The sequence below is a fragment of the Brachionichthys hirsutus genome, chromosome 13 (genome assembly GCF_040956055.1).
Source record: "Brachionichthys hirsutus isolate HB-005 chromosome 13, CSIRO-AGI_Bhir_v1, whole genome shotgun sequence".
Lineage (NCBI taxonomy): Eukaryota > Metazoa > Chordata > Actinopteri > Lophiiformes > Brachionichthyidae > Brachionichthys > Brachionichthys hirsutus.
Window position 1 is genome coordinate 12077090 of NC_090909.1, and position 22354 is coordinate 12099443.

At 44.2% G+C, this 22354-nt stretch overlaps 1 protein-coding gene across 1 annotated transcript; it reads right to left on the reverse strand.

Annotated features, from left to right (window-relative positions):
* Positions 1-335: 335 nt before the first annotated feature.
* LOC137903488 (IQ motif and ubiquitin-like domain-containing protein) lies at positions 336-14539 on the reverse strand. Its single transcript, XM_068747637.1, is given in 4 exon segments — positions 336-1952; positions 3767-3934; positions 14150-14320; positions 14441-14539. Coding segments are annotated over 4 exon segments (2055 nt in total).
* Between the last annotated feature and the right edge of the window lie 7815 nt (positions 14540-22354).

Sequence of the window (22354 nt, forward strand, 5' to 3'; positions counted from 1 at the left end):
TCGCTTGATTCTTTGACTTTTTGTTTGTACTTTAGTCGTTCGTTTGTCTGTTTGAGCGTGATTACTCTTTGTATCACTTCATCGTCTTGTTGCTTTTTTTTCAATGTCTTTTACTGGAATTGGTTCCACCGGCGATTTACAGAAATCTGTTAACTGAAAATACTTCAACATTGCATGTGATGGCTGATATCCGGTCAGTATGCCCATTGTGATCGTTGATAGTTGAATTGAACAAATGTTTAAATTGAATTTCACTCTGATAACCGGAGATCTCACAGATACAATTAACCATCTGGATCACTAAACACAAGCAAACCGACACATAAGAATCTGAATTAATTTCCATAAGACGCGTACGTGGGATGCTGCTTGGCTTTCCTCACCACGGCCCTGGTATTCACTTTCCCAGATAGGTTGGTCCATGTGAACCTCCAGAAATTTGTGCAGGTGGACCCTTTCAACACTGACGCCATGATGATTAGTGGGGGGTTCCCAATAATTATTTTCCAGATGAGTTAGTTACCCAACGCAGCATTAGGCTATGAGGACAGGTGCTTGACAAAAACAGAGGATTTGCTGAAGTGGCGTTGAGCCTGAATGTGCTTTGTCTTAATGATGTTGATGAATGCTGCATCATAGAAGTGGACGTCATCACACATCCTGTGAGCGAAACTCTCTTCTTTGGACAGTAGGATACAGTTCCATGGGCTCCAGTCTCTCTGACTGTCCCAGCGTATAAACACAAGGTCGGCAGGGTTGCTGCTGCCATTGATGCATGAGCGCGATGCCCATACATCCTCTACCAGGTACTTCATATCCTGCACCTTCAGCAGAAAAGGAATCTTGGCTTCCGCGTTGAGCTGCAGCTCCTCAGCTCGCAGCATCTCCAGGATGTTCTTGTACAAGGAAAAGTCATCCCGGGTGTGAGCTCTGTTTCTGACTCTCTCACAGCTGTTGCATTGAGTGCCAACCAAAATGTTGAAGTCGCTCGAGTGACGGTAGTGATTACAATGACGGCAGAAGAGCATCTTGTCTTTGGTCTTTTGGGCATTTTTGGCCATCTCAGGGTTAAACACAGGTGTACAGATGAATTGGAGCAATAAGGAGGAGATCCTCTTCCTCAGCCCGTCCAAAGCTTTAGGCTTTACTCGAGGCATGAGGTCCACCTCCCTGTCAATCAAATCCACTATTTCCTGTGTTAGTGGACAGCTGTACTCCATGACAGTCTGTTTGAGTGCCACGAGGATGCTAAGTCTCTGCTCCCGGTTGACAGTCAACATGTTGACGTTGCAGTACAGATCTCGCAGCTCTCTGGCTCTCCTGGTGTTTTGGGTTTCCATCTCAATCGGTTTACCATCGGCTGCTCTTTGCCACCTAATAGGAGCTGCCGACTTGTCCAAGATGTTCTTGACAACTTTGTCATGGTTGTTTCTCTGGATGTCGATCTGCTTACGGTCGATGCCCCCGATGAGCTGCACCTGCTCCTCCATCAGCAAGCAGAGAGCTTTCTCCCTCTCAGCACCATGTAGCGTTGAGTTGATCCGCTCCGTTTCTTTACGTCGCCACGTCTCTAGAGTGTGGTATTGCAGATCAATGTCCTCGTTCGTCTTAGGGTCCATCCAGCGTTGGTGACGGTCTCTCATCATCTCCTCCTTCTCCTCTAAAATCCTCCTTTCCTGTGCCTCCACCCATGCTATAAACTTGTCCCGTTGACTCTTCCGCTTGTTCATCTCCTTGCAGGCCAGCCAGCGGCGAACAAATGACTGCAACTGGATTACTGCTTTCAGCCGCCTGTCATGATATTCATCAGCAGTGATGTAGTTGCCTGTGATGGAGAGCAGCTTGTCATTACTACAGGAGATGGGGTAGCCGATGCCCATCGTCTTGGTGGAGACGTCAGCTGAAGTCTGCTGGCCCTGAGAAACATTCCCAGTCTGTGTACCCTCACTGACCTTGGAAATAAACACCTTCTGATTCTGATTCTTATTCGTCTTCGTGGTCTCAATGATGACTCTAAGTTCAATATGATTGTGATGATGCTGTTTTATAGGATCCAAGACAAGGTTGGCTTTGATGTACAAAGCTTTGTTCTTTTCTTTTGCTCTGGCATCCGATGTCGCGCTGTTCTTGGATTGTCATCCTTATTCTCTTTGATGGCATTCCCTATCCACTTCCATCTCCTTATCATAAGCATATCTCCCATGTTCTCTTGTTTGCATTTACTCAATATTTATTCTTTTGAGATTTTATTGAGAGCAAGATATTCTCAGGATTCAGGGTAGTTTCCAGGGACTTCCTGTTACATGTGACAGCTTCTTTACTACGTTCGCTCCGTTTGGTAGAGGAACTCCTCTGGAAAAAGCTGGCTCTAGTTGGCGCAATCAGGAGAAACATACCAGAGCTACGTACACAGCTCCTCCAGCTGCTGTCCCATCATCCATTCATCCATCTTCTAGCCGCTTTTCCACTTTACTGGTTACGGCGGGGTACACCTTGGACGAGTCACCAGCGCTTTGCGGGGCCACATAGAGACAGACAACCACTCACGCACACACTTATACACTAAATGGTTACTCCAAATTGTCTGTAATCTAAATTGCATGCTTTTTGGAGATGGGAAGAAACTGAAGGAAACCCACATGGACAGAACATACAAACATACACAGATAGGATTCGAATTATTGTGAGGTGACTCTCACTCACTATGCCACCATTCCCTAAAAATATAGATTCAAGATTCAAGATACTTTATTATCATTATGCGAACATAATAAAATCATGAGAAGGCCCACGGCTTGAGGCACACATCATAACATAATCAAATCAAAAACTAAATTCTTTCTTAAAGAAACAATATATATATACACAGAGAGAGTGAGAATCACAGGCAATGGTGCAAAATAGCAGCAGCAGCAACAGGGCCGGCATAAAGTGTCCCAGATCGCTACAAGGGAACGACTGCTTTCACAGCCCGGGGGAAGAAGCTGTTTCTGAGCCTCGTAGTGCTGCTTCTTATTGTCCTGAACCGCTTCCCTGATGGAAGCGGGACAAACAGTCTGTGGCCCGGGTGGGTGGGGTCTGTGGCGATGCGTCTGGCCCTCCTCTGGACTCTGGAGGTGTAAACTGAGTCCAAATCAGGCAGACGGTGACCCACAATCCCCTGAGCGGTCCTCACCACCCGGGATAGGTCCTTCCTGTCCTGCGCCGTGCAGCTGCCATACCACACGGTCGCACTGAGACACAGGATGCTCTCTATCGTGGCCCGGTAGAAGTTCTCAAGCAGCACAGAGGAGAGTCCAGCCCGCTTCAGCTTCCTGAGGAAGAAGAGCCGTTGCTGGGTCTTCTTCACCAGGTGTCTGGTGTTGAGTGTCCAGGAGAGGTCAGAGGAGATGTGGATGCCCAGGAATTTAATGTTCTCTACACGCTCCACTGCTTCCCCTCGTATGCACAGGGGGGCGTGTTCAGTCTTCCTGGACCTCCTGTAGTCCACTATGACCTCCTTGGTCTTGCTGGTGTTCAGAACAAGGCTGTTACTCGAGCACCACAGCATCAGGTTCTGGACCTCCTCTCTGTAGTGGGTCTCATCATTGTTGGAGATGTGACCCACCACGGTGGTGTCGTCAGCAAACTTCACAACCATGTTTGTGGAGTGGATGGCAGAGCAGTTGTGGGTGAAGAGGGTGAAGAGAGCAGGGTTGAGAACACAGCCCTGGGGGGTCCCAGTGTTCAGGATCTGAGGGGAGGATGTGGTGTCTCCTATCCTCACCACCTGGGGCCGGTTGCTGAGGAAGTCCCTGACCCAGACGCAGAGCGGTAGCGACAGTCCCAGGCTGTGGAGCTTCAGAGCCAGCATGTCCGGTGGGACGGTGTTAAAAGCTGAACTGAAGTCCACAAACAGCATCCTGACGTAGGTGTCACTAGCTTTCTCTTCTGGCTCGAGAAACAAGATGGTGGTTCAGAGGACGTCCTATTTGTCAGCAGGTTATGATGGTCGATTCGAGAATGGGATCAACCACCCTGGTCTCCATCTGGAGAATTAACTCAACAATTAATCTGTCAATTTCCTCTGATTGTTAGCAGGATAAAACATTATATATGTTCATCAACAGCAACTTCTTTGTTGGGGCCAACCAACGACTGCTTTGATTGACGTACTGACGGTGAGCGTATTGTGTCACTTCCTGTTTGCTTGTTTCACGGCTTGGCTTGTGCACTTCGCCAATGAAAAATCATTCACACTTCTGTTCTTTTCCCACATAAATTTAATAGCTGCTTTTAATATTCATTGTTAGCTACAGAGAAACCTCCCCAGATAATTGAGTAGAGGTCTCCAATGAGCATAGAACCTGTCAGATGAACCTCTAAGTGAATATTTTATCTTCTCCAGTTTCAGAAGGCCTAAAATATCATGGAGCCAGACTTTGATTAATGGTGGTTGGGAGGACTTCCATAATAAGAGAATTCTCTTACGAGCAACAAGCGAGGAAAAGGCAATAATGTGTCTCTGCATCGCTGTGATCTGGAGGTCATCCGGGGGCAAGCCGAAGATGGCGCTATGTGGAGTTGGAATTATATTAATGCCCAATATATCTGAAATTGTTTTGAAGAATTGTTGCCAGAACCCAGACAGCTTGGGACATGTCCAGAACATATGGGTGATGTTACAAGGGGTCTGCGAGCACCTACTACACTTCTCATTAAACTTGTCTGGAAAGAGCCTTGAAAGTTTCCGCGGCACACCAGCAACCAAAATTACACAAAGGGACACTCTAACACAGTACATATTAGATTAGATGACCTTTATTATAATACATATAGTTAATAATATCGTTTTTAATGTATTTATATTTAGTGGGAAACCTGGGGCTGTTTTGATCAACACAAAATGGACATCCTGGCAGTAATGGTAGAAAGACACACACAAAGCTCTTCCTCAACATCTCAGTCTCTCTGTTTTTAGTTTTTATCGCCGTCGAGCTTGAGAAGCTCAGCTCACACAGATATGTGGTTGAAAACGGGAGCAATGTCAGAATATGTTGGCTAGAACGGGGAACTCCTTGGTAACAGATAACCAGAAACTGTCCAAAGGAAGATCAGCAAAGTTCAGCTTTAAACCACCATCTTGTTCCAGTTCAGTGAGTTCCTCTTCTCCTTTAAAGTCAGGTCCTTTCCAGCACCGGATGCTGAGCTGTGAGGGTCCCGAACCCAGTCAAGGCATTCTGAGAAGGCTGAATAGAAATAAAATGACAACTTCTCCTCAAGAGTTTTCAAATGTGGGCCAATCACCTCGCACATTGCAGCAGCGTTCCCATCATGCAGTTCCTCGGTGAATGGGAACGTCTCAAGATTGCCGCGTCAGGGCGGAGCATCTCGTTTACCTTTACAAGCTGGCAGTATTAATGTTCCTGCCACAGTGTGGGACTTTTTTGATTTTGATAGAAGTTCAGCAACAAGCTTTGAGGGCTCTGCTTGGCACCGTGGAGTTATTGGATAGCTTCTCACCACACACCAAGCTCAGCGGAGTCGGTGCCGTTGCATCCCCGGTGAAAGTAAATCCAAATGAAAGGTAGCTTTCGCTGTATTGCCTCGAGCTCACCGTCTTTTCTTTATTCTTTTGTCATACTCGGGCCTTCATCTGGGTCTGGATTTTGTCCAGGGCCCTGTTCGGGATTTGCATTTTCTCTTCTCAAAAACTTCTCCATCACTGTCACTACTCGTCTTGCTGTGATCCCAAACTGCCACTGAGGATGACCCTCCTCAAAGGGGAACCGACGCACTCACAAAGTGTAGAGTAGGCAAAAGCCAAAGCATGAAGAACTGTTTTTTTGGGAAATATTTGTTTTGTTTTTTAATAAATGCGGGTTTTTTTAGGTTTTATTTGCCACACTGTAAATGCAGTGCAGTTGCATGATGTTTATTTTGAAATGTGCGCCCTTATTTTGTAGTGCAAGAGGAAGTTGCTGTACTAGAGTTAGCGGCAGAGAGGAACAGAGCAACACGGTGCAACGCTGGAGTCTGAAGAGCAATCTCCGGGCGGCACACACACTCTATTACAGCCAGAATATCCATTTTGTGTTCATAAAACAGCCCCAGGTTTCCCACTAAGTATAAATACATTGAAAACTATATTATTAGTTATATGTATTATAATAAAGGTCATCTAATCTAATGTGTACTGTGTTAGGGTGTCATTTTGTGTCATTTTGGTTGGTGGTGTGCCGCACGATTTTGTAAATGTAAAAATGTGCCGCGGCTCAAAAAAGGTTGGGAAACACTGGCTTAACAGAGTGTCCCCTATCAGACATGAGACATCCTGTCTTACATGTCCCCAACTGCTTCGACAGGTTATCCATGTGTAGGTTAAACAGGGCTGGAGGCAGAGCACCCCCCCCCCCCCCGCCGTACTCCATTGCCTGTACTGAAGGGTGAGGATAGGTTGTTTCCCCATTCAACCTGTTGTTTGGCACCAGTAAAGCCATAGATCTGTGCTGTGCTTAGATTTAAAACCAAATCGATTTTCTGTGGTGTAAATGAACTCACTTCGTCTATCTAGTACAGGGGTGGGCAAACTTTTTTACTCGCGGGCCACAATGGCTTCTAAAATTTGACAGAGGGGCCGGGCCAGGAACAGATGGATGGAGTGTTTGTGTGAACTAATATTAATGACATGTAAAAGTCATTACATGAAAGGATTTGGCCTTTTACAGGTAACTGTAAAATGGAATTTCGTTGTGTGTTTGCAGTGTAAAAAGTGTAAAACATACAATGACAATAAAAAGCTAATATTAAAAAGGTAAAATGAATGAGGTTTAATTATAATAAAATGTTATGATATAATTTGGACAAGTTCGGCGGGCCAGATTAAAAAGCCCAAGGGGCTGCATATGGCCCCCGGGCCGTAGTTTGCCCATGCCTGATCTAGTACCATCTTTCTAACCCCTTAGAGTACTGGCTAAGGCAGACATGGGCAAACCCAGGCCCGGGGGCCATATGCGGCCCGTTGGTCTTTTTAATCCGGCCCGCCGAACTTGTCCAAATTATATCATTAAATATAATTGTATTATAATTAAACCTCATTCATTTGACCTTTTCCCTGTAATGCTACCTGTAAAAGGCCAAATCCTTTAATGCAATAGCTTTCATGTGTCATTTATATTAGCTCACACAAATACTCCATCCATCTGTTCTTGGTCCGGCCCCTCTGTCAAATTTTAGAGCCTATTGTGGCCCGCGAGTCAAAAGGTTTGCCCACCCCTGGGCTAAGGCCATCTAAAACTAAAGGTTGGAAGAATTGTGCGCCTTCTTTTTGTGGTCATTAATAACCATCACATATTTTGTTTTGATTGCACTTGTGATATAATTTATACTTTTTGGTAAAGAATATGAAGCGGATGTAGAGGTTTCGTCGAGCTTCTTTCACCTTAGTGTGATTTCTACCCTCACAGACGGGTCAATTTGATTAGCCCTTGATAATACTCTGATAAAGTATCGACTGATGAGGAGATGTCCACTTTATAATCTCCAAATCATCAGACAATTAAATCCAATCTAGATTTAGCACAAGTGGGGACGATAAGAGAGGCTATGGTAAAAGGCAAGTTGCCTTCATGTGCTGTGTTTAAAAGGCAAACGTTAGATTTACGAGCACCGTGAACCAACCAAGACGTTTAAATGCAGGCATGCATCCCCCTTCAGTGACAGACGCTCAACTTGCTCTTGCATTGTTGTGCTAAACCCAACGGAGACTAGAATAGCGGTTCATTTCCAGTTTGACTGGCACTGGTTCTGAACCGGGGGTCGGTGAGTCGGTCTCAGGGGGTTCGGTGATCCTCCGCCGTGGAGGTCAAGATACCCCCCACTTAGCCGTCACTGGCTGCAGATGATCACGTTACGAGAGAGAGAGAGAGAGAGAGAGAGAGCACATGGGCACTCGCATTCTCACAATGAGCGAAACACATCTCACAACACCAGACTAACTACCGTATGTCAAGCAAAAAAGTGCTCGGACGAATATGTACAACGCGGAACGTGATGGGAGTCAGCATGATTATTTACATTTTTATTGAAAGATATTGCATGACAAGTCAATACAAAACATTAAACCAAAAAAATAAAATAACATTTCCAGGGGGAGTGTCCACATGATTTGCAATGCCAAGTTGAGCAACTCTAGTCTCACAACCGCAAAAATTAAGCAACACCCTTTGAAGCTACATGGAGATGAGGAATTGTTATTGCTAAGAAACACTGGAACATTTAATACCATTTGTTACAACATATCTTTGTGAGCAATCCTTTGAGGATGCTGGACATAAAAACGAAGAAGAGGAACAGACGTTGCTGTGAACATGACATGAGAGCGGCACCAAGGTGAAGCCACGCACCTGAACTCTCAAAGGCAACGGCAGAATCACTCTGATTGGCCGGTTTGTAGTTTCTAGTGAGTTCATGCACTGAGTTGGTTTTGTTCTTTGAAGGTGATGTTCATGCACGGTTCATTTTGTGCACCATTAAAAAATCACATACCTGTCTTGAATTTGAAAAGAATTATGTTTTAAGAAGGGTTTGGTAAATGCGCATATGAAACTGGTTCGGTACCTCCAACAAGGTTAAGAACCACTGAAGTAGGGGAATCGCTCTGATTGTCTGACGAATGATGCTTCTCAACTCATTGCGCTCATCTTTTATTAATTTTGCAGCTTCCACAGATCAAGAATGACTGATGGGACGTTAAATCGATGGTTATGGTCCAGGCTTTAAAATAAAACTACAGATAAGTGAATGTATATTTGGCTCAAATCTGGATGGACTGAACATAATAATGTCCTACAAGATACATTTAAAAACAAATCTAGCTAGCGTGTGCTCACTTGTTAAAATAAGCGCCCTGATGATTGCCATCAGCGCTGAAGTGATTGAGCCGGGTGAATCGGAGGTAGAGAGAGTACGCGGCCACCGTGTAGGAAATGAGCCGAACAGATTGAATTGAAAAGTGTTTCCTAGAAAGAAGGGCAATAAAAAAAAAACACAATAAAGTATCGTTACATGCATTTTGAAAAACAATCAAAGAGAAGTTTACCTAACCATTATTGTTCCTGTCTTTCCTGTAAAATGTGTAACCCTCAATATTAAGTTCATCGTTCGTTAAAGGAACCGTCTAAATGAGTCTCAAAGACAGCAAGTACACAAACGTTACTGCCAGCAAGCAGTAGAGAATTGGTACGTTTGTTCGGTTCTTTCCATTTGTGTTAATGAAGGCGAGACAATGTGTTAAGTGTTAATTTGTGCATTTATTCCGTGTTTGTTTTTCATGGTACTTCTAGTCCAGACATTGTGATTGGCTGCTTTCGGAAGTGTCTGCTAGAATGTTCCGTTTTACCTCGGTTATTTTGTTTAAGAGTTGTAAAGTCAATAATGAGTCAGGATTACAACATGATCAAAGTTCACTGGGTGTCTTAAGTAAATACAAGGTTGGTAAGGAAACACAGCGCCGGATTCGGAAGCAGAGTCCCGAAGGTTCGACAGCGGGGATCTTTATTGTGGTTAGTGTATGTGCTGCGTTTCATGTGTGTCGTAAGCATGCGTGCGTGAATATTTCTACTCGGCATCGTTTGATGCCTCCCATAGAGATATCTAACAGTCCTCTAGCTAATCAGCTGATTGGGGAGACGTTTTGTAATGAAACAGCTTGAATATGGTTGGATAGTCTCCGCGGTCCAAGAGATGTGGATGATACCTCAACAGTAAGAGATGTTAAACCTTTCCGGTTCTGGTCTCCGAACCTTGGTTGGGAGACACCGGGGAGACGTCTTCTCCCCGGTGACGTCTTCTCCCCGGCAGCTCGTCCTCCGGGGTTAACCTCCCGACTTCTTCACGCTGGGGAAGAGGGCTGAATTGCAGCAATACAGGACGCCAGACGTGCTGAATTACTGAAGCTGCTTTATTCTCTTTGCACTCAAAAACAAGAGTCCTTTTTCCTCTATCAATATATCTCCGTATTCCTCCTCGTTCTGTCTCTCGCTCCCTCGCACTCTCTTTCTCTCTCTTGCCCACTCACTCTCCTTTCGCCGCGGCTGCGCGCGCACACACACACACACACACACACTCATCCACATCTCACAACACTACCCCCACCATGGAATGGCAACATGTAATAAAGCCATTCCATCCAACTAACTGGTACACAAGCTCTATATATTTAGGCCTAACACCTGAAGAGATAGCAGTGTCCAAAGGGACTGTATAGGCCTATACAGATGGGCAGGTCACAATATGGCAACATGTCTTCAAAAATGGAAAGTGCAATCATGTAAAAGCATTGTTGCTTCATCTTTTTTTTTCTTTTGAACAATGAACACTGAAAAAGGTAATTTAGAAAACTAGACTAGAGTATAAAAAATATAAACCGTAAATCTCTAGTGCTGAAACATCTTTGGTAACTCATTCAGTGACCCAGTCTCCGTACCGGTTCGGTGCTCTGCGCTGACGTCTGGGCCGAGACACGTGATGAGTCTGATTGTGTGGCTCTCCCACCACACCCCCACCATGGTCAAGCATTGCATGGGAAGGAGTGGATGGAAGAGACCCGAGCAAAAGGGAGTCGGTGGCAGGTGACGCGGACGGCCGGGCGTGATCTGAAGAGGGGCTTTGTTCAAAGCACAACAGAACTTTGAACAAAGTTTTATTTCTATAGCGCCAGATCACAACAGGAAGTCATCTCAAGGCACTTTACAGGAGTAGCAGGGAAAGACAGAACCCAACTTGACCCACAAGAGCAAGAACTTTGGAGACGGAGGCAAGGAAAAACTTCCCTTTGACGGGCAGAAACCTTGGACAGAACCTAAGACTCATGTGTTTCTTATGTTATCAATTGCAAAGGAAATGTTTCTTTTTGCCCTCGCAGGCTTCGCAGCCCCGTCAGTCAAGGCTGAAGCTGCTGTCCGTGTGGGCTACACAAAGACGAGCTGTGCAGATGGAACCGGTGCTTTGTGAAGAAGGTGGATCCACTGCCAATATCCAACATAAAGTTCTACAAAAGCAGAAGAACGGGTGCAACACTTTCCACGCCCTCTTCCCTCCAAGCATCACCGTTGAGTCTGTCAGAGTGCATTCATGGATTATCATCAGCCGTTAGTGATCAGCAAGGCTGCAGCTCCTCGGGATAGTCTGCCACTTGATTTACGCACTTTGTACCGACCGTCTCCATGCGACTTAGACGCGCTTAGTGCTTCAGCTCTGGAACAAATCAGCGTTTCTTCAGCACAAGTGACTTTCCTTGATAAAATCACACAAAAACAAGCCGCATCAGTCGAGTGGCACCAAATGCGCTGTGGCCGCGTAACTGCTTCTGTTGCCCATTCATGTCTACACACAGACATGACAAATCCGTCAGAGTCAGTTATTCGACGTGTGTGTCTGCCTGGACAAAATCTGAGCAGAGTAGCAGCTGTACGTTGGGGTAAAGAAAATGAAGCACGGGCTCTTGCTGAGTTCCAAGATGCTTATTCGTTTTACCACGAGGATGTCAAAATCAGAAAATGTGGTTTACGTATAAGTGAAAAACATCCTTTTTTAGGAGCTTCAGTTGATGCAATGGTGTCTTGCTCCTGCTGTGGTCCCAGTGTTGTTGAAGTAAAGTGCCCTTATAGGTTCAGGGGACGGCTGAGTGTCAGCGACGTCACCCAGGATGCAGCTTGCTGTCTGAATGAGGACAAGTCGCTCAAAACGCAGCACGGCTACTACACACAAGTACAGATGCAAATGTTCATCTGCAACGTTGAGCAGGCACAATTTGTTTTGTGGACACCAAACTTTAATATAATTTCCAAGGTTTCCAAAGATAGCATGTTTATTGAAACTGCTGTTCAGAAGCTAGTTCAGTTCTGGCACAAATGTATTTTCCCTGAACTAATAACTAGGAAACTAGAATTAGAACACAATAATACAGTAAAATGATGAATGCGGCGGTTTGTATGCATATTGCTTATGCAAAGACAACAAAGGTGGTAAAATGATTGATTGTGACAACCCTCAATGTGCTGACAAGCGGTTCCAGCTGTCATGTTTCAGAAGAGAGACTGTTCCAAAGGGATCAAGGTTAAATGTCAAGTGGAGTCAAAGAAAAAAGTGTAAATGAAAAATAAAGCGTTTAACACTGTGTAATATTTATGTACAGTAGTCCCTCATTTTCCGCAGGGGTTACGTTCCAAAAATAACCCGCAATAAGTGAAATCCGCAATGTAGTAATTTTCATTTTTTTACAATTATTATACATGTACATAAATGTTTTAAGGCTGTGAAACCCCTCACCACACACTTTATACACGTTTAACAGGCAGGCATTAATCTAAATAGATTGTTTCAGTATTATAGAATGAAACCAAAGATCAAAACCTTTTCAGAACTAAACATTTGTGTGAGAAATATAAATATATAGTACGTACAGTAAACGTTTTCCTGTTCATAATGTTAAGGCGTGCAGGTCGAGGAAAGAGCCGCTTGGAGTGCAGAAGAACAAATATTCTACTCGTGCTGTCTTTAGCCTCTCATGCTGCTTTATTGGATAGCTTAGCACAGCGGAACGGCAGCGGCTACATGTATCAACAGGAAGAAACGAAACCCAAAAGGGACGTGACGTTTATGCTCCTACAAAATAAAAGCCTCTTTTTACACAGAGAATAAGAGCGCTATAAAACAAACTCTTAACAAATAAACATGATAGCTTTTAGAAATAACGAATTTAAATTTAATGATCAACTTACGAGGTTGAACACATAAGAAGTTATTAATAGCGACTCGCGTGTATTTCACAGTTCCTCCGACCGCGCCCCTTCGTCTTAATGCCGTTTCAAGGCGCGTTCAAGTGCAAAAATAAAATCTGAAAAATTGCATTAAAACTCCGCGAAGCAGCGAAGATGAACCGCATTATATCGAGGGACTACTGTCCACGCTCATTCCTCTGAGTCAGAGTTACCGTATTGGCCCGAATATAACACGACCACGGATATAATACGACCCCCTCTTTTTCAAGACTCAAGTTTGAAAAAAGACTTTTTGAACAATTTTGTTTTATTTTTGTACAGAAAAGAATTACAGTACATCTGAAACAAATGGTTATAACAATATATAACTGTAACTGTAGTCTTGAAACAAATATGAATCAGGAACAATAGTGCAAACTGGTTTAACATTGAGAGGAGCTGAGATCTGTCATGTCAGAGAACATTACTCCTCACAAACATCCTCTGCCTCGCTGGGCTCAGTGTCACTGTGCTCACTCCCATCCTCTGGCTCCGCTGGCACCTCCCATAGCACGTCATCCTCACTGCCGTCCAGGGCATTTGATATGCAGCATTTTTTAAAGCCGTGGATGATGTTCTTTGAGGACACTGCATCCCATGCGTGGAGGTTCCACTCACAGAGCAAACATACCGGAGGCTTCTTAATCTTTCCTGTCGGTGTGAGTGCGTGATCACCAGACAGGAGCCACTCTGTGTATCTCTTTCGCAGATGGTCTTTGAAGGGTTTGTTGACCACAACATCCAACACCTGCAGCTGACTTGTCATCCCCCCCGGAATGATCACCAAGTCGCCGTTCATTGCCTTCACTTCTTTTTTTACTGGATCAGACAAGTGTCCGCAAAATGCATCCAAAATCAGCATGTTCCTCTTTTTTCTGAGTCCACCATGCCGTCTGCCCCACACGACCTTGAGCCAGTCCACTACAAGCTCGGTATCCATCCAGCCCTTCTCCTGGGCAAGTACAATAATGCCAGCTGGCATCGCCTCCTTAGGTAATGTCTTACGTTTTAAAACCACATACGGAGGGAGTTTGGTTCCGTCTGCGAGGCAGGCTAACATGACGGTAACGCGGCTCTTCTCATTTCCAGTGGATTTTATAATAACAGATTTCTCACCTTTTATTGTGTACAGTGACAGATGATGGCATGTCAAAATACACAGGTGTCTGATCAGCATTGCCAATCTGATCCAGTGGGTAAGAGTGCTTTTTCCGTAAATTGATCACATAGTGCTGAAATGCCACCAGCTTCTCTCCAAAGTCAGAGGGCAGGCGCTGGGCGAGACTTGTTCTGCGTCGCAGCGTTGATCCGTTACGCCGCATCATTCTTCTACACCAGCCGAGGCTTGCTTTGAAGTCAGCGGCGGGTATCTTTAGCTCTTTCGCTATTTCCATGGCCTTGAGCTGAATGACAGCTCTGCTGATGGGCATCCCGTCCTTGCGTTTCTCGTCCACGTATGCACACACCCTCCTGTCGATCTCTTGGAAGCGGCCGCTCCGAGGACCACGGAAAGCTTTTCTCTGACTGTGAGCATTTTTTAGGTGATCTTTTTGAGCTCTCCATCCCCGTATATTACACTCTGAGACACCATATTTCCTAGCCGCTTTGCAATTGTTTGAAGGCTCTGCCTCATTTATCACCATCATCTTGAAGTTGGCATCGTAACTTCTCCTCAGCTGCCGGTTAACCTGGCCGATCTTCGACCCACTTTTCTCCAGATTGTCGCTACGTTTCTCCATTATCTCTTCTCTTACCGGTATTTTCTTCTCTTTTCTTTCTAACCGCTATTTTTTATTTTTCTTCTTCGTGCTACAGCTATTTTTATTTTATATTCTTCTTCGTGACAGGCGTTCGCTCTGTGGCCTAGATAGTGTTCAGCATTCGCTGTAAAGATATCTGGCGCCATCTAGCGTTCTGAATGGGTATAATGTCTAGATGCCGAATATAACGCGACCCGACTTTTTCAGCATAATTTCAAGGCAAAAAACATCGTGTTATATTCGGGCCAATACGGTAAGTCAATGGAGGAAGCAAGAAGAAGACCTGCAGCAACTCATCTCCTGCAATCTGCGACTGCGTGCCGATCTCGCCGATACTGTCCAAGTTGTAGGGAATTTCCATACCAGATAGAATTCCACAACGCTATTACATGCCGACATAACACGAGGAACACACTACATTTATTTTGGTATTTTGACTGATTTCCTATTCGGTCAATAATCAACTGAGATGGTGAGGAACACATTTTGATACTCCATTGACTGCGATGTTAACAACATTTCTAAAGTGATCCAGAATCCAGGGTCTCTTGTAGATCTACAACTGAACTTAATCAACTGTTTCCGGTAAGATTCCCAACATTTCCAGAAAATGTAATCAAGATCCATCCAGAACTTTCAGTTATCTAACCAACACAGCCAAAACCATCACCATAACAATCTGCCAGGAAACTGAGGACTGTGCAGAGGATATATACTTGAAGCTGATGAGATGAGCAGCGGGTGTGCAGGGCAGTACAGGTGACAGGTGCATGTGCTGATTACGGGTGTGGCAGGCAGAGCAGAGTGAGTTTAGCAGGAGGCTGGAGGAAGCTCCAGTCGGGTTCCCGAGAGCTGAGGGCTTTAAAAGCGAAAAGAAGCATTTTAAATTCTATTTCAGCTTTGACGGGAAGCCAGCGCAGAGACGCGAGCACGAGGGAAATGTGATCCCTCAATCTGGTTCCTGACCCGGAACACGAGCTGCCGTCTTGTGGCAACCTAACAGTATGCACTTGCAGTAATTCAACCTGAAAATAATAAAAACATGGAATAACTTTTCTGCATGTCTCTTTTTTCTTTGGTTAAAACCTGCCGGATTTAATAATAATGTGATTGAGAAAGAATCCAATATGTTTGATGTGGAACTGAAGGACAGGTCCGGATCAAAGACGTCTCCCAGGTTTTTGACAGGTTTTGTGGTGCCGGTGGAAAAGGCTAAGCCATCTGGGCCAACTGCACCACGAGGAAAAAAATATCTGAGATGTTTTGGGCCAAGAATCAGTACTTCAGTTTGATTTAAATTTAATAGTAGGGAGATTGTTGCGGACTGGAGCGAGGGGACCCCAGGGAACAGAGGACGGAGACGGGGCGAACGCTGAATTTGCATTTTACTGAGGCTCGTCAGAAAGCTCAACGTCCCGGAGCTGCACACAGGATAGCAGGTCGGCCGGAGCCCAACGAAAACAACTGGGTAACAAAAAGACACAGCCGAGAAGGAAAAACCAAAAAGCCAGCTCTAATACAAATCGCTCACAACAAAAGGAAAACGCTGCGCATGACCTGGGCGCACGGACCAGCTGCGGTCGGCAAGGCGAGGCGAGGCGAGGCGAGGCGAGACACAGGGACGGGGAGCGGCAGAACGACGTGGTCCAAAGAATAGTCCGACAGGGAGGGGTGGGCGGAGCAGGGTTTGTGATGGCTGGTGGTAATCTGCCTCAATCCGCCTCAGGTGTGTCCGAGGTGACCGCAGCCAATCCGCACGCCGCAGGTCCTGGAGTGAGAGGCAGACACAGGTGTGCGTAATAAGGCAAATCGTGAAGTGCAGCCACATGACCCTCACAGAGATTTCATTGTCACAACTCTTTATAACAAGGTTGATTTATTTGCTAGCTTTTTTATGTTTCTGCTTCCTCCGTCAGTCATCGTAGACGCTTTGATCTGACTTCTATGAATACGAACATAACCTGCATTCCTCATTTCCTGTAATGATCTTGCTCTCCGGTGTAACTATTTCATACTGTTATTTATCACAGCAGTGACGACCACCTCCTAGCATGAGCCCCATTCGACTGTGGAGGAGACAATATGATTGAGATTGCAGATGGCATAGATCTTCAGTTAAAATAAAGGCACCGTTACTTTGCTGCAAACTCAATTGTGTTTAAGAGCCAGCGTTATTTCATTCATCCCGATTCATTTGATCTTGTAGTTTAATGATGCCAGCCTGACCTCTGCCTATTTACGGGTTATTTACGTTCTTTTATTTAGTATTATAGTGACGCCAGCCCATCCTTCTTTGTTTCTTTGGGTGTGAATTTTCGTTACCCTGACGACCAGCCTGCCCCGTTCCAGTGTTTTTGTTATCTTTGTTAAAGAGTTTCAGACGTTTTCTCTCGCCTCCGTCTCTGCATTTTGGGGTCGAAACCTTTGAGTTCCAGACTGGAACATCGCAGATATGTAGCAGAGATGTAATTGAGCGTATATAGGCTCCTGTGGGCCTCATTGTTTGTTTGTTTTTTATTTTTTATCTCCAGACTGTTGTGCTGTTGCTGGACTTTTTCACAGTCTGGAAATAATAACGCAACTATAAGCAGGATTTTGTGTCTCCCTTGTTTCACAGTGGGACAGGCTTGATTTAGGAGTTCACACTTTCCGTCACACATAAAGGATTCTGATGTTGAACAGCTTTGAATAATTCTTGGCATTGATTTATGAGAGAGCCTCAATTTCATGTCACACCGGACACTCTGTTTAGCGGGGATCTGAGCGCCCAAAACCTCAAGAGTAAATCTTTCAGTCTCGTTAAATGAACCTGCAGCCGGTTAAAAAGTCCAAACCAATGCTTTACTGGGTTTGTCCTGGAAAAGTCAGCAATGGAACGGGATGCAAAGGTTACCGTTAAAAAAATAAAATGTTTTATAGTATCGCTGGTAAAGAAGCAAAAACATTCTACACTGTTTGGCATCTTCACAGGGAGGTCAGAACAAAGGGTTGTCTGTAGAGCAGCAGGAAGAGGCTCGCCTGTCTTGCTCAAGGGCGTGTCAGCAGGATGGCCTCAACACTGACTTCACCCGCCTGCTGTCTAAAACTGCATGTGTGGAAAAAAGAACAGAATCTGCATAATTCAGCATCTTCACAACAATCCAGAGGATAAACAGTTTAGAAACTTTAAATGAGCCAACATTGTATCCAGCAGAGTTGCAGCATGTCTGACTCTTTCAGTATTTCTGAGAGGATGGAGTTCTTGCTTTTAAAAGCTCTCTGAGAGCAGCAACTCCTTGAGTGTACGGAAGAAGAGAAACAACTTATTGCCCTGTCTGGCCTGACAATATATTTTTATCTACACCTTTTTATTCAGGGACTAATGACACGGTCACATTGGTTGCTTTCACATGTTGGTTGTAAATAAAATACAGTACGAAGCAGGTCCTTACACAGTGGCTGTGTGATTGTCTGGTGTGTCTCGAGAGCATCCCTCCTGCCAGCTTGCTCTTAATCATCCACACTCATTAGGGGAGAATAAAAAAAAGAACGCTGTTCAGTTTAATTGGCGATGGTTAAGAGAGAGAAAGAAAAATCTCCCTGGAGGTCTTACTAACGGTTTAAAATGATGTAGAAGAATCTTTCAGGCGCCTTGGTCCCTGGCCTTGCTTGAAGCTGTGCTCAGTGCTATTGATTGATTTGTGAGCTGAACATGTTATATTCCACACACACACACACTACTACTGTACTTTCATCTTGTCCCCTGAGGGGTTGTCACAGCAACCCAACCTTCTCCACTTCACCCTGTCCTTCGCATCGTCCTCCCCAACACCAGCCACTCTCATGTCCTTCCTCACTACGTCCATGTCTCTTCTCCTGGGTCGTCCTCTAGTCCTGTTCCCTGCAGTTCCATCCTCAGCATCCTTCTACCGATATAGTCCCTGTCTCTCCTCTGGACATGTCCAAACCATCAAAGTCTGGTCACTCTCGACTAATCTACCATCAACCACAGCGGGGTTGAGATGGTCGTCCTATGATCGAGAAGTTGGCGGTCCGATCCCCGGCTCAGGCACATGTGTACACTGTCGTTGTGTCCTTCGGCAAGACACTTCACCCACATTGCCCGGGCGCATGCGTGAGAGCAGAGTGTAACTGCTGTAAACCAATTCTACCTTCGGGTACAAATAAAGTCACCGTACACCTTTTTTCTACAGTCCTCTCCCTTCTTTACGTCTATTCCGTGTAGCTTCACTGTCCCCCCTGGGACCTTCTCATGTACACACATGTACTCTGTTTTACTCCTGCTCACCTTCATTCCTCTCTTTTCTAGAGCAGACCTCCACTTCTCTAGATTCTCCTCTACCTGCTCTCACTGCAGATCACAATGTCATCTGCAAACATCATACACCAAGGAGCTTCCTGTCTCACCTCCTCTGTTAGTCTATCCATCACCATGGCAAACAAAAAGGGGCTCAGAGCTGATCCCTGGTGCATCCCACCTCTACACTAAACTCCTGTTACTCCTACTGCACACTTCACTGCTGCCGTACAACTGTCCTACATGTCCTGAACTACGCTCTGCCACTCCAGACTTCTTCATGCAGTACTACAGTACCTCATGCAGTACCACAGTTCCTCTCTGGACACCCTGTCCTAGGCTCTCTCTAGATCTACAGAGACACAATGCAGCTCCGTCTGACCTTCCCTGTACTTCTACATTGCTAACCTCAATGTAAACTTTGCATCTGTGGTACTCTTCCTCGGCATAAAGCCATACTGCTGCTCACAAATACTTACTTCTGTCCTTAGTCTAGCCTCAACCAACTTTTGCCATAACTTCATCGTATGACTCATCAGCTTTATCCCCCGATAGTTTCCACAACTCTGTCTGTTTGTCTCGCTTCTTCTTGAAAATGGGCACCAGAACACTTCTCCTCCGTTCCTCTGGCATCTTCTTCCCTTCTAGGATTGTATTAAGCAACCGCATTACAGACTTTACAGCTATACCTTTCCTAGACACTTCCATACCTCCACAGGTATGTTATCCAGGCCAACTGCCTTCCCATTCTTCATCCTGTTCATTACCTTTCTAACTTCACACATGCTAATCTTTGTCACAGGTGCCTCTACTACCCTTTGTTCTCTCTCATTTTCCACATTCATTCATTCTTCTATCTTCCTAGCACACTACTGGCCTTTGTCAACGCCTTGTCGTCTCTATCCTTAATCCATCTAACATGCAATTTGGAAAGATGGTAAAATTATTCCCCTGCCTAAAGATGGAAGATTAGTATTTACTGGGCAAAACAGCAGACCCATCACTATTCTCCCTGTACTCAGCAAACTGATGGAGAGAATAGTTCATTCACAAATACATGATTATTTTAAAAGAACGGCTTGAACACCAGATGTCAACATGCTTACAGACACCACTATTCTACTTGTTCTGCTCTGACACAAATGATGGATGACTGGCTAAAGGAGATCAACAACTTGAGGATGGCAGGTGTTACTAGATCTAAGCGCAGCATTTGATGTCATTGATCATGAGCTCTAAATCGATAAATTGCAATGCTATGGATTTAGATCTAGTGCCATCACATTTATGAAGAGCTACCTCTCATGTAGAACCCAAATGGTTTATTATAAGTATGTCGACCAGGAAAGAGTTGAATTGTGGTGTACCACAAGGCAGCTGCCTTGGACCTCTCCTTTATTCCATCTTTACTAATGATTTGCCATCTGTCTTGCATAACGCAACTATACACATGTACGCTGATGATTCAACAGTTTATTATGCAGCAAATGAATGCCAAGAACTCAACCAGGTGTTATCTTCAGAATTAGAATTTGTTCATGATTGGATAAAACAAAACAAGTTGGTGCTTAATATTTCCAAACCATCAAAGTCTGGTCTCTCTGACCTTGTCTCAAAAAAGTCTAACCTTCACTGTCCCTCTTATTGTCTCATGTCTAATCCTGTCCAACCTGGTCACTCCCAAGGAGAACCTCAGCATCTTCATCTCCTCCACTTCGAGCTCTGTCTTGTCTCTGTATTTGGGATCCACACACCCGGTTCAGACATAACAGCATGTCGGGTAAAGGCTTGAGGAGATGGCTAATTGCTATATGTTTGATTTTCTCTAGCAGGGAGGAGGACGCAGAGGACAGGCGTGTGTTTGTTTGCTGTGGTGAACCCGTGTGGGACAAGCTGAAAGAAGAAGCTGATACTTAACTTTTTGAGACATTTTTCAAACCAATAATATTTGGAGGATTATGTGTTAAAAATGTATATTGAATATAATAAAGCAGCTCGTTCCTCTCCTAACTGGATCTACACCGTCCACATGGTGATCTGGATCATCACCAAAAGGTTCTGAATTGTTCTTGGTATCTTTATACACCAACCATTAAAAGTAAAAATGAATCAGAGTGTATTTCTAACTGAGTTTTGAATCCGTAAATTGGGTTTAATGTTAAAATTAGCGCTGTGGAAGTATTCTGAAGTGGAGGACAAAAACCTGGCGATTGAGCTGCTGTTCATTTTATTTTAAATACTGGTATTTAATATTTCCTGCTGCACTAGTCCAAGTCCAAAGTGAAGAAAGTATTTTATTTATTACCATATATGAATGTTCAAGCTACCACAGAAGTGCTCTGTTTAAGAGTCAAATATTGAGATAGTACCCACCTAACCACTCAAATAGTATTCTAGACTCAGAAAAGTTCAGGCCTGTTACTGTTATGCTTCTGCCATCGCTGAAAAAAAGAGTCAGATACAAGTTGTGAGTACTTTTTTTTTTATTTTCTTTAAACTTGTGCAACAACTTCAAAGGGTAAACTGCTTGTATTTCATTTTGTTTTCACAAATTCACAAATTAGTTGTGTTCATTATTTTCTAAATATTTTCTTTTCCTTTCTCAAACCGTTTACACACGATTGGTCTGCACTGGATTCTAATAATCAGGGTCTAGAATACTCAGCATCTTCAGCATCTTCCCTCGCTTACATGTAATATTTACTCAACCAATGTTCTCAGAAATCTTATTTCACGTGAATTAAAAATATCTTTATTTAAAATGATTCCTTTACACGATAAAAAATAGTTAGTTTTTCCTCCATCGCAACATTACGGGAGCGATATAATACCCCGGACTAATGGTAATACCAATTGGTGTGAATTAGCTCTATAAATAATGGGTGCACTTGTGAGCGTGCTGTGTGTGTGTGTGTGTGTGTGTGTGTGTGTGTGTGTAGTGTCTAGAAAAAGCCTACTAGCCTGGAGGACCCCCCCCCCCCCCCTCTGCCATGCATGACACTCCATATGGTGCATTTGGTGTTGTTAAAAATCATTAGAAAACTTTTGATTATTTTCATACAAAAACACTTTTCGTATAAATTGTACTTGCACAAGTAAATGTGGAGTTTTGGTGCAAAAAAAAAAAAAAAATGCCAGGGGTGTACAAAAACACAAAAATGAAAGTAGAGCCTCAACTGGACCCATACATAGTTGACATGGGGGCCAGTCACGGCAGGAATAAAAGACCAGATAGTAAAGATATAAATCAGGACTTTTATAAAGCAATAAATACTTTTAATAAATACCTTTTGTGTGATTGCTTGTTAAGACTTGGGTGAGTCTCGCCTACACCATTCTGAGGTTCTACCTTGTTGTTAAGTGTGTACTTTTATATAATCGTCTGTGAGTACAAGCTGAACATAAACAAGTTATCATATTGCCCCAACTGCATTCTCAGTATTTTACCATATCATTAAACAATAACCCCCCCCCCCCAATATTCTGACAGTAAATTA